Raw genomic sequence first — 13,875 nt, forward strand, 5'->3', positions numbered from 1 at the left:
CACTCATAACCGTCTGTAAATAACAGTGAGTTCACAGAACGAAGTTAATCCAAATATGCGGAAATACCAGGTGTAGTGTTATGAAATGAGCGTTAAGATACAAATGTGTCGATAGGGAACATTTGTTGTAAACAAGCCTTGATATTTTTTTTTGTTTGGTTGGTATGACATCTGTCAAAGATATTTAGTATAATCAAGTCATGGAACAAACAACATTATAGGTTTTTATCGTGTTAACAATGTCGAATTTTGTACCAGAAAGTGATGATTTGCGGAATGCATTAATTTTTTGTTTTCATTTGAAAAAAAGTGCTGCAGCGTTGCATTGAATGCTTGTCTAGGCGTATGGTGATCATGCTCTATCTGAAGCAACATGCAAAAGATGGTTTCAACGGTTCACAAATAATGATTTTGATGTAAGAAATGAAGAATGTGTAAGACCACCAAAAGTTCTAAGACGCCAATTTGCAAGCAATATTGGATGAAGATGATACTTTGAGTCAGAAGCAAATGGCAGCAATGCTAAACGTTGCACAACAAACAATTTCTGACCGTTTGAAAGATCCAAAAGTGTGGAAAATGGGTGCCACATGAATTGAATGAAAGACAGATGGAAACCCAAAAAACCATTTGTCAAATTTTGCTTCAAAGACATGAAAGAAAATCAATTTTGCATCGACTTGTTACTGATAATGAAAAATGGATTTATTTGAAGAATCCCAAATGGGAAAAACCATGGGTTAATCCGGGACAACCATCAACATCGACTGCAAAACCAGATCAATTCGGCAGGGAGACAATGCTCTGTGTTTGGTGGGATCAGAAAGTTGTGGTGTATCATGAGCTTCTAAAACCCAGTGAAACTTTGGATACTAATCGCTACAGACAATAAATTATCAATTTGAACTATGCATTGATAAAAAAAAGACCAGAATGGGACAAAAGACATGGCAAAGTAATTTTTTTTACACGACAATGCACCTGCACACAAAGCAAAACTGGTTCAGGATACAATAAAAACACTTGACTGGGAGGTGCTACCAGACCCGCTGTATTCACTGGACTTGGCCCCTTCCGACTACCATTTGTTTTCATCAATGGGACACGCATTGGCTGAGGAACACTTCGATTCCTACGAAGAAGTCGAAACTGATTGGTTTGTTTCAAAAGACGAAGATTTCTATTGGCGTGGTGTCCACAAATTGCCAGAAAGGTGGTCAAAATGTATAGAAAGCAATGGCCAGTACTTTGAATAAAATGTTTTTACTTTTCAATTCAAAATTAGTGTTTCGTTTTCACAAAAAAACGCTCATTTCATACCGGTACACCTGCTAGCAAATTGTGATGACTGACCTGCTGGTACCTGACACAACAAAATTACAGGGACAGGGGCAAAATGGGTAAGGTGTAAGGGGCAATCTTGAGTTGCCTGAGTTGGCAACTGTAGTAATGTGTTACCCCTTTACCCAAAATCCAGGTAAGTGGGATGACCTTCATAAAAAGTGGATAATTATTTAACCTGTATCCTGTGCCTACCATAACTGTTGGTTACTACTCCTTTTTCCATGTACCACTTACATTAGTCTCTCTTATTTAATAGCAGCCTTTGCCCGGAGCTTCACCCACGTCTGTGTTCGACACCTATACTGAACACACCTCCGGAGATGGGAACTTGCCCTTCAAAATATCCTCTCTTCTCGTTATCCACCAGGCCTCAATCTCCACTAATTTCAAGTTGCCGCCACTCATACCTTACCTGTCATTCAACATCATCTTTGCCTCCACACTTCCGCCTCGACTTACATCTCTGCCCATAGTCTTTGCCTGTAAATATGTCTGCTTGTGTCTTTGTATGTATGGATGGATATGTGTGTGTGCGCGCGAGTATATACATATCCTTTTTCCCCCCTAACGTAAGTCTTTCCGCTCCCGGGATTGGAATGACTCCTTACCCTCTCCCTTAAAACCCACATCCTTTCATCTTTCCTTTTCCTTCCCTCTTTCCTGACGAAGCAGCCGCCGGTTGCGAAAGCTCTAAATTCTGTATGTGTGTTTGTGTGTTTTATTTATTGTGCCTATCTACCGGCGCTTTCCCGCGTGGTAAGTCTTGGAATCTTTGTTTTTAATATATTTTTCCCATGTGGAAGCTTCTTTCTATTTTATTTATATCTATCTATTTATCTACTTCTCCCCCTCTCTTTGTCGATTTCCTTCACCTGCTCTCTCTGAACATATTGTCTTCCCCTCCCTCTTCGCCTTCCATCTACCTCATGCATCTCTCCCTCCTCTCCTCTCTCTTTCCATTTTCTCCCCCCCCCCCCTTTCCCCTCCCATCCCATTCTCTAACCATTTCAACCCGTCCCCAGCCATGCTCTTTGGCACATGTGGTCCCAGCAATACAAACCGATACTATTCTCGCAACACACCTGTCATGCAGGGCTGGCTACACATCAGGGGCTTGAAAAGCAAAGCAGGCCGATACTGTTTCCACACAAAATTCCTGTCATGCAAGCGGCTGGAAAAGAAAGTGGTCTTCTCTCCTTTTTGGATCTATTTAACTATAAAACCCAGTGCTGATAGCCATGTTTCCTACCTGTTTCTGTACCAAAGTTGGTTGAAATCAATCCAGGGCTTTGGGAGGAATCCAGGCCAGACACACAAACACTCTTGTCTTGCACAAGTTTTTAATATTATTCCATTGCCTAATGGCCTAATACCAAATTTATTTCATCACAATACCTAGTCATTTATAAAATCCAACCCAGCACATATTGTTGCAGGCCATAATTCAAATAGTGTATCAACAATGTAAAACAGTCATATCACACCAAAACCTTAAAGTACAACTCCTAATTCTTCACATGTAAGTCCAAGACTTGCTAGTTGCAATTAGTTTAATATATTTGCTATCTGTTTTATGTAATCCACTTTTCCTATGAATTCTCCCCTCTGAAACTATTTCGCTTTTTCACACATACTCCACAAGCCACCATAAGGTGCTGTTAGTAATTTCCTTCCCTTTACACTCACAAATGGAGTGGGATGACCCCTGATTTCTCTTATTTTGTCTTTCCAATTGTAATGCTGATGGGGGCAGTAGGATTGTTCTACAGTCGGCCACAAATGCTGGTTCTTTAAACTTTTTCAACACTGTTTTGTGAACAGAACATGATCTTCCCCTCCCCCTCCCCCCCCCCCCTCCCTGCCCCAGCCCCCACCCCCCGGTATTCCCATTTGAGCTTGTGGAGCATTTCTGTAATACTCCATTTTGATCAAACCTACCAGTAACAAATCTAGCAATATGACTCTTAATTGCTTTGGTGTATTCATTTAATCCAACCTGGAAGGATTTCAAAAATTTGAGTGGTACTCAAAAATGATTGGCACAAGTGTTCTGTCTGCTGTCTCCTTTGTAGATGAGCTACACTTTCCTAGAATTCTCTCAATAAACTGGAGTTGACCATTTGCTTTCCACAATTGACCTTGACCTTGTGTGCTTATTCCATTTCATGTCACTTTTCAGTGTTATGCCTTGATATGTAATCAGTGTGTCTGTGTCGAGCAGCACCTCCACTAATACTATATTTGAATACTACAGGGTTATTTTTTATAACAATCTTATTAAGCTTACATTTTCACACATTTATAACAAGCAGCCATTCATCACACCAAACAGAAATTTTATCCAAGTCACCTTGTATCCTTCCACGTCACTCGAAGAGGATGTTTTCATGTACATTACATCATCTGCAGCAAACTATTTCATGTTGCTGCTTGTTATGGCTGTGATTTTATTTATGTATACAGAGAAAAAGAGTAATCCTATCAAACTTTCCTGCGGTACTCCTGACAATGCCAGGTGAAAGTCTTTCAGCTACTCACATATCTGAGAACTTGTCCCATAAGCATGAACCTTTGGTAACTGTCTGTAGTGTGACACTGTGTGTGACAGTTTCTGGAAATCTAAGTATATGGAATCCCAGTATCACTCTTCGTCCGTGCGCATAGTATATCGTGTCAGAAAAGGACAAGCTGAGCTTCACATGAGTGATGCCTTTTAAATCTGTGTTGGTTTATGGAAGTAAGCTTTTCTCCTTCAAGAAAACTTACTACATTCTTCTTAGAATATTGTCAAGAGTTCTCGGAAAAGGCTTTTGGTTTGTAATGTTGCAGGTCTATTCTTTTACCCATCTTATTGACGGGATTCATGTGCAGCTTTTCATTCACTTGAGACATTCTGCTGGGTGACAGGTTCATGATAAATGCAAGCTAAGTATGGTCCAGTGTCGAGGCATACTCTCAGTAAGACCCAGTTGAGATTCCTTCCATTCATGGTGACTAGTTTTTGACTCTTTCAGTTAATTTTCTGTACCATAGATGTCTATTTTTATGTCCTCCAGTGGGAGTTTATGCGGCAATCAAATGGTTATATGTCTGTATGGTCCTTCTGCATGAATGATTTTTTAAATCTGAAATTTAAAACTTGAACTTATTTTTTGCTTTCTTTTGTTGTCAAATTAAATAGATTTACATTCTAGGTACCACATATAGTCCCTTATCTGTTGTAATACTAGAAAATAATTTATGATTGTTCAACCTTGTTCTCTCTTTAGATGGAAACCTTTACCCTAGTGCTCAAATTACTTTTACATGTAAGCTATTGTAAGCCGAAAATTTTGAAAATACAGCCAATTTTTCCCTTTATAGAAATTACCATTGTCATAGAGAGAATATTTAAATTGATCAGGATACGACAAATTACTCGAGCTTGTTTCATAACCATCTAATTAATCATAAACTGACAGACACCTCTAATAACACTTTTGGTTCAGTCGTTACAACACGTGTAAAATAACGTTATTTGATTTATACTGTTTAAAGTAAATTCTAACTAATCACTTCCCTCTTTTTTATGTTGGGCATAGTTGCATCATGTTGTGGTGATTAATTAGTCATGCCAAGAAAACCTGAGAGATCACATGTAAGTGTTTTGCATATTACAGTAACATCAGTTTATTAGCCATTTGACCAATCGTTTTTATGAATTCAGATAATTTGATGATTATAATTGTTTTTCATTGTATATTTTTTACTTTTCCTGAATATACAAGTTTGTACACATAGTAAACAGATAAAGTTAATCCAGTATGTTATACAAGCAGAAATCATCACACACAGTTCGGTTGTGTGTCATACTCCATAGAGCATTTGTTGACATGAAGTGCAACTTTACATCTGCTTCATTCAAGGCAGGATCCTTCTTGTTGGCCTCAGTCATTTTAGAGCTTATATCTACTAGAGAGAGCCTTTTTTCGCTAGAAAGTGTCCCTTGTTCCTGCCTTGAACTTAGTTGATTTTGTACTTTGCTTAGGTGTCCATAAAGTGGACCATTCATTTTATAATTGTGAGTTACACACTAAACTAAATGGGTCTACTGTGGTTTAATTAAAAAAAGAAATATATTCATAACCTTCTTTGGAAGGAGTCCAAAGCCAAGACCTGTCCAAGCCTATGACAAACAAAGTGCATGACGTTAGAACTTGAGCCAAACTGTCTGCACACTTGCTTGCACTTCACATATTGCATCACATCTCTTACTCACACTGGCCCTGGGCCACCTTATAACCCAGATTTTGATGTGGGCCTGTCAGAGGATGCTCTCGATGACAGTGCCCTCTGGGTAGTAGCACTAGTGTGGTCAACAGTAATGTTGTGTCAGGTATTTTCTCTTGGTAGTGACATTTGGTGGCGCCTCTACAATCTGCTGACAAAGAAAACTGGCAAGGAAGTGTGATGTAGCTTGTGCGGGCTGCTGGAGACAAGACAAAGCTGTCCAACGCTTGTCAGTCCTTAGCACATTTCTTCTGATCGCAACTTGATTTTCACTTGATTACATTGATAATTTGTAAAGAAAATAGCTACCTATAACTGTAACAACACAGTCCTGTTTACAGTAAACTACTACTTGTCATGCAGCTATGCAATGAACACCGTTAATTGCCATTTACCTAATGGAAATATTTAATATTTGAGTATAGATAATCAGGTATTTTGTGGATGTGGCTAATGACGCATGTTTTTAATTTCCCTTTGAATTGGAAGGGATTCCCATTTTCATACTTTGGTCTACATGGGAGCTTGATTAATGTTTCTTCACCAGAGTACACTACTTTGAACTCTAGACCAGGAGGCAAAGTCCACATGAAAATTGCTTTTGTGTGTTGTAATGTGATAGGGAGGGGGAAATTCTCTTATTTATGGCAGAATTTCAGTAAAACCGGGATGTGCATCTATTTAGACAAGTCTGAAAATTTTCCTCTGTCTCATCATAAACATAATTGCTGTGGATGCACAAGGCATTTTTAGATTAACAGTTAACCATCAGAAGCAGACAGGCAGCTTTTGTTAACATAGCCTTTGTTAACAGATCTTTGATGAAAATTGTTAATTGTTTTTTCTGTATAGTTTTAATCTGTGTGAGGGCAATGAGAGAATAGCATTTCAGTGGCTTTTTTTTTTGTAATCTTGGTAATAAAATTTACAGTTAATCCATACACCAGAGGGAGATATTAAGGTGTTGCACGCTACTCCAGAGCAACTCGCCAGACTCCAAGAAATGCGTCATGTTCAAGTTTTCAGTGAAAGTTTGGTAGTGCCTGTAAGTATATCTCCATATTGCTTCATAGCCTTTGTTGTATATACACACACTATTAACAAAAGAAAATAATACATAATATAATGTCATAAGTTATATGTTGTTGTGTTAGAATAACAACTGTGTTGTAAAATATTTATATTTGCTGCTGCTTTGGTTGGTTACTATCTACATCTATACTCGGCAAGCTTTCATAGTAAATATCGTCAAAGGTACTTCCATATTGCTTAGGAGAACCGACTGATGTATATGTTACTAACAACAGCACATAATATAGGTTTTATGTAATTTGGTATTGCTACAGTGTTTTTATGCAGTTGTGTAAGCAGGCACAGTAACGTAATAACAACCACCACCACCACCACCACCACCACCACCACCCTTTTTTCCCTATAATAGTTTAGGAATCATCTAATGAATTTCAGTAAGTATATGTTTACAATATATCTGATAAGTTTTGTGTAATATTGTGAATGAAAATACATTCAGAAAGTGTGACTTCTCCAAATCCTTCAGGACCATTTCACTTAGTACCGATGAAAAGAACCAAGAGATTTAGCTCTTTTGTATGTATATATGTATGTATTTTTCTTTTTCTGACATGTTACACATTCTCGAGAATCTCCTCACTGTGGAACAGCAGAAAGAACAATGTTTTCATTGCAATCTAGAATTGCCTAGGAAAAAAGAAAAGTTTTTTCCTTCAATTACAAAAAGCTATTACATAATGTGAATGAAGTAGTTGTCATTTGTGTTTTCAATAAAAAAATGCAAGATTAATGGCTGTTGTTTTGAGCTGCATGCATAAATTGTTTATGAGTAATTAGAGAATAATATACATGCCACAACCTCAGTTCATTCAATTAATACATTTTGTCATGTATGGAGACCAGTACTTCACCAGCAAGTGATTTTTTTTCTTTAATATGAATGTTTCCTGTTAATTGTTAAGTCCTTTGAGACGGAAATGTCACTTGGATTGGAGAGAATGGGGGAGGAAGTCACAAAAGTCCTTTCTGAAAATTATTGTCTTGAATTTAACCTTGATCTATTTAGAGAAAGATTGGAGAACTGAGGTCTGAATGGCCAGATAGTGATTTGAACACCATTACTCCGAAATACGCATCCAGTATTTTTGATCAATAATGTTAATTTACATTATCATTTATTGATTTATAGCACTGCTATGATCCTCTTAGCATATAGGGATGAGTGCAATTGCCATATTTCTTGCAATAATTTCTCTTCCAACATCCAATCATTTGATTTTTTTGTATTACTGATTTCATCTGTGTTAAATGGTCATCTTCAGATCCGAAACCAGTAGTAGAAAAATTTAATTGCTGTATCCTGCTGCTAGGGCGTGCGAGTGTTCTGAGTGTAATGTTGCTGTGTGTCTGTACTTAAATTGACCACTAACTGTATCAGCATGGACCGGCCACTAGAGAATGTATGTAGGAAGTGTGTACATGGCACAGCCTCCACTGCACCAACTGCTGGCAGCTCAGGTCCGGAGCAGCGCTGACTCACTCTCATTATGTTCTTTTAGTTTGTACCACTCACAACATTTAGTCTGTGTATTGCTTATATTGCATCTTCTGTGTGATTCTTTTGACTTGGTACATCTGGAGTCACGAGAGGCTTATTTCCATTATTGTTCAGAGTTTGTGAATAAAGCCATATTTGTGCTACTCAGATCGGTTTGATGTGTTAGTTGGTTACTAGATGATGGGTGACAAGTTTTGAATAGTTCCCACGTGTGCAGTCTTTAGGTACGGTTTAATCAGGTTTATCATTATGGATGCTCGGCCTGATTGAACAGCTTACTTTGGCACTGACAACTTTGTTGGCTTCCATTAGCATAAAGGGTACCATTCCATCAGTCTGTCCACCCATTTTTCCTCTGTATGATGATTCAGCCGAGGATTGGGAAGCTTACAAAAAAAGACTCGGACTGTATGTTTTGGCTTTCGGTGGGACAGACCCAAATTTGTGCATATCCTTATTCCTTTCGTGGATTCCACCAAAGGTGTGTCAATGTGTCAGCTTGCCCCTTTATGAAATCCAGCAGCTCATACTTTTGAAAACGTACTGTTATTGTCCAACTACCATTGCAATTGAACGCATGTTAAGTTGAATTCTACTGACACCACAAGAAACTTTGCCAGACATACAGAGCCTTGGCAGCTGCACTTCACGGCTTTAGCTGTAAGTGTCAATTCGTTACTGATGTCCATAATGACTCTTACGCCTCAATGGTGTGCAACGCAACTATTTGTTTAGGTTCGGATAAGGAAATGCACCAGAAGGCTTTACTCTGTGGAAATCCCCTGTTGGCAGAAGTTTTGCAAATAGCGCAATCCTTTTTAAGGTGTTTTGGGTGCCAGGTAATCAAATTAAAGTGTGGAGTGATGCGGCAGTACTGTTACGAGATGCATCCTCTAGGAAGACAGCTTACACAAGGAAGCAGCAGTGGTGGCAGTAAACATGCGGGCCCAGCAGCTAGCAGACCGAGGCTAGCTGAAGCAGCCGTGACTGCCACATCACCAGTGTCAGCATTCTCTGTTTCCATCTCGTTCTTTATCTTTCATCCAGCAAGAATGCTTGGCACGCACTAAGTGCTGGGCTACTTGTAATGCATGCCAGAAGCAAATCCACATTGCCTACATGTGTTGTTTGCCGAAGGTCGCTCAGGATACGGACATGGACGTAAACTATGTGACTCCCATGCTTGTGGCTTCTCCCAAGTTGTTTATCAAGTGAAGTGTTTTTTTCCAAGTGCTCAGGCTACAGGTCTACACAGATGCAGCAGTGGTATTGTTGAATTTTCAAACCTATGCAAGTTTAGGCTCAGGATATTTGACACCAATCACATAGAAGCTAGTCAGTTATAACAAACATAAAATTGCGCTGTTTGGACAATTTACAGCACCTGCCTCATACGAGGCAGTGGTTTGTTTGGTTACATTTTAGGTGGTTGTTGATGTCAGTGTTGAGAACTTGTTTGGGATGGATGCATTTCAGGCATTTGGATTTTCTAACACTGATGCAGTTCACCTAGTGTCTGGTCAGGTACTGTTTTCTCAATTGGAAACACTTTGTGAGAAGTGTTTAGACTTGGTTTTTGGAAGCTATAAGGTGTGCTACAAATTTTTATCTCATATTTCTTTGAAATCAACAGCTCAGCCTCACTTCTACCACGTGCTTCCTATACTTGTCACATGGAAATATCAAGTGAAAGCAGAAATGGACAGACTTCAATCTCTCTGGGTGAAGCAACCTGTTATGGCTGGTGAACTGTTGTCTCCGCTGGTTGTAGTTCAGAAGCTGTTGGGGAAAAATCACCCCTATGGCGACTTCAGTACACTGTCGATGTGCAGCCGATCGTGGATACATATCTTCTTCCATGCCAGGAGGAACTGTTGGTGAAAATATTGGGTGGCCAGTACATCTCTAAAACTGATTTGTCTGAAGTGTATTTGCAGGTTCCGGTGACGAAGAGTCTCAGCGAGTTCTGGTTTTGAATAGTCGTTTTAGTCTCTATTAATATTTGCTCTTTCGTTTTGGAGTGGCTAGTGCCTTGGGTATTTTCCAATGACTTTTAGAGCAATTGACTGTGCCTGTTGCAGGTTGCATTAATTATCTGAAGCCACAGGCTTCTCAACGGCCGAGCATTTGAAAAATTTGCGCACTTTGTATTGTGTCTTACAGTCCACAGGCTTACAGTATAACATCATGAAACCTCATTTTTTTTTTATCCTTCTACTGTTTGTTTGGGATTCGAGGTCTCGTGGGATGAGGTTCACCCTCTTCCAGGCCACATTTCTTCTGTTACATCTATTCCTCACCCCTTGTTCACAAAGGAGCTTCAGGATTTCCTAGGGAAGATGGCCTATTACCATAAATTCCTGCAAGAGGTGGCCCCATTGACCCATCCATTGCATGTCTCGCTATTCAAGAACGTAGCTTTTTACTGGAGGCCAAATTGCAAATGTGCTTTTCAAATGTTGAAATCCAAACTACTCTCGGCCCCTTGTGTAGCCACATTCTCTCTGGACCAGCACTTAATTTTGGTGACTGACACCTCACAGTACAGCCTCGGCACGGTCTTATTGCACTGATATGCCAACGGTTCTGAAGGACCTGTTGCTTTCACCTGTAAATCTCCACTCCGACTCAGCAGCATTACTCTCAGGTGGACAGAGATGCTCTGTGTTCTCCAGAAATTTCATGTTCTCTTCTGTGGCTCCAAGTTTCAAGCCAATGGGCTTGTGGAATGCCACTTTGATCAACTGTATCCCTGCTCACTGCCAGAAGCTACCAGTTCACAGGTGTGGCCCCTGTCGCCGGTAGCCCACCCCGCTACCCTCCGCTCATGCCCACCATTGCCTGCTGTGGAGGCATCCCCGTCTCAGTGGCTGTCTCCTCCATGTGTGGCGCCCTGGGGTTCCAGCTTCCTGGTGCTAGGTGCTTGTCTATTCCGGCCTCGAGTCCATTGCCACATCTGACTGTTCCATTCGGACCACCTCCACTACCCCCCTGTCACCATCATCACCTCAGCCATCGTTGCAAGTTAGCCCAGCCCCATCTCCTCTGCACTGGGTCGTGCCTGCTGATGAGGATGCAGAGATGGTGTCGATGTTGGTGATGGCACCCTCCTCCCTGCTGTCGTCACACACTGCACGGTCCCAGTGCCCTCAGGTGTGCCCCCATCTCTGCACATTCGGTCCTATGCAACGCATCAGTCCAGCTCATCATTCCAGCCTTGCTGTCAGCCCCAGCTACTGCTGCTCTGGATCTGACGGATGTATCTCTTGTCGAACCGTCAGCATCCCCTCCATTGTCCTTGCGCCCCCTTCTCACGAGGAAGAAATTTGCTATATCCTGCTACTAGTGCGTAATTTCGCCACACGTGTGTACTTAAATCAACTGCCAACTGTGTCAGTGCGGGCCAGCCACTAGTGGCCACCTGTAGGAAGCGTGCACATGGCATGGTCTCTGCTGCACCCTCCACTGGCACCTTGCGCCCCTTGTACACACGGAGCAGTGCTGACACACTGTCACTATGTTCTTTTGGTTTGTGCAGTCACATCATTTGGTCTGTGTATTACTTACTTTGCACCTTCTGTATGATTCTTTTGTCTTGTTACTTGTGGCTCACGAGAGGCTTATTTGCATTATTTTTCAGAGGTTTAGGAATGAAGCCATATTTGTTACTTGGTTTGGTTTTATGAATTACTCGGTTACTACAATAACTATGTACTGTCACAGCATATTACTCAGTTATTCCATTCATTCACTCACCATATTCTGTAGAGTCCATCAAAAAAATGAATTTTCAGTGTGGAATAAATCAAGGTATATATTAAGTTTCTGTGATTTCTTGTCTTTTGTTACCATGCATACCGTGTTATGAATAAACTTACACTGTATCATTTAATCCTATTCCTGCTTATACCATCCAAATTTAATCAAGTAATTTAGAAACAGAGCTGCTACTTGGGAAAAGGCTGCTGCCTCCTCACTGATACTCGATAACTGTTTTTTAATTTAAGCCATTGCTGTCAGTGTTTCTTCCGTGACAGCTGATGTGTTTCGTCTGGTGACGAGGCACTTGGCTACCTTAAGAGAGCGGACTTAGCCTCAGGCATGACATTGGCAGCGTGGTCCCTCTAGTTTTACTAGGGACAGCGCCCGGTATTGCTCCATGACCGGAAGTTGATAAGTGGGCTGCAGCTGGCCAAGCGGCTGTTGCTCGGAGGAGGGGAAACTGGTAAACGTCGCACTTCTGGCCTGCCAGGAGTGCTCCGCGCCACAGCACGCTGCGTCATTTGCTCTGCGGCTGTCTACACATGCAGATGATTTGCTTTTGTGTCTCACTGGGTGTTGGCTTGCAACGTTCACTTTTGTTAACGTACCTGTGCAATGCCTGTGTGACTTTCGTAAAATGAAGAACAACTCTCTTCATTCAAAGTATTGATTTTATTTCAAAGTATGATACATTTTGACTCCTGGACTTTGTTTTGACTCGTGTTTACAAAATGTGGTGTAGAATGAAAAGTGTACATATGTACATAAATATGTCTAGTCATACTGTGCTTAAATATGTCTAGTCATACTGTGCTTCAAAACTATGTATGCACAACTGGAAATAGACCAGAATTAACCTAAATCTGGAATAAAAAAACTTATGCAGACTGTCAGAGCACCTGAAGATGACTCCACAGGGCTTGAAATGCATCATGTGTTGAAGTCAAATCACTATAGTGACCGAAGGCGACTATTCTTTATGTTATGAACTACTGCTTATCTGCTACTTATAGGTTTATACTTGCTTGATTACAATATTATTTTTCAAAGAAAATATTTACCTATGTCTGTAAATCAAAATCCTCAGGACTGGGAGGTCCCTGTCATCCTGGGTTCTGAATGACTTACCTTTCCTTTTTAATCTTCCCCAACCTAACCTTCTTACCTCTCCAAGGAAGGGACTAACAGCTGTGAAAACTAGATTAGAACTAGATTAGTTTCATGTACTTCTGTGTGTGTGTGTGTGTGTGTGTGTGTGTGTGTGTGTGTGTGTGTGTGTGTGTGTGTGTGAATCGGCAGTATGAAAAATATCATTTTCTGAAGATGATTTATGACCAGTAGTTCATTATTGGAGGCAACACACACTGATTTGTACTGAGACAGATAGAACTGTGGTTCATATACTTCTTTATGGTGTATAATGGGCATTGTGTGTGTGTAATCCTGTTTTCCCCGTCTCCGAAGAGTATAGAAGGTGCTTTTGATTTTGTAAATAATAGTCAGCCTTTCTGTAATAAATGTGTGAATTGTTAGACGTACATGTGAATGTGTTAAATCTCACAGACTATCTTAGCTGTGACAATAGTGTTACACTTGGAACACTATATAAGGGAAAAGTTTATCATCAAGTAGCTACCAAAATTTACTGTATTTTCAGTGTGACAATCAATTTTGAACAACATTGAATGTTAACAAATTTTGCTTTGTCAAAAATTCTTTTCTTGCTGTTGCCAGTCTGCAGTTCATATCTACATCTGTACATTTACACCTCAAGCCACTGCATGGTGCATGGGTGAGCGTACCTGTTAAACTTGCAAATAGAATAAAGCAAAAATAACGCTCTGTATTCCTTTGTACGACCTGTAATTTCCCTTATCGTCATGGTTCTTACACGAAATGTATCTCGGTGG

The 13,875-nt window shown here is 40.3% G+C and overlaps 1 protein-coding gene across 2 annotated transcripts in view; it reads left to right on the plus strand.

The window, feature by feature from the left end:
* Positions 1 to 13,875, plus strand: part of LOC126354183 (protein BANP-like) — a 175,370-nt gene that overhangs the window by 139,555 nt on the left and 21,940 nt on the right. For both annotated transcript variants that reach the window (XM_050003631.1, XM_050003639.1), the window contains one exon: positions 6,545 to 6,658. In XM_050003631.1, the coding sequence (XP_049859588.1) occupies positions 6,545 to 6,658 (114 nt within the window). The remainder of the gene's footprint in view (positions 1 to 6,544; positions 6,659 to 13,875) is intronic.

The sequence above is a fragment of the Schistocerca gregaria genome, chromosome 1 (assembly GCF_023897955.1).
Source record: "Schistocerca gregaria isolate iqSchGreg1 chromosome 1, iqSchGreg1.2, whole genome shotgun sequence".
NCBI lineage: Eukaryota > Metazoa > Arthropoda > Insecta > Orthoptera > Acrididae > Schistocerca > Schistocerca gregaria.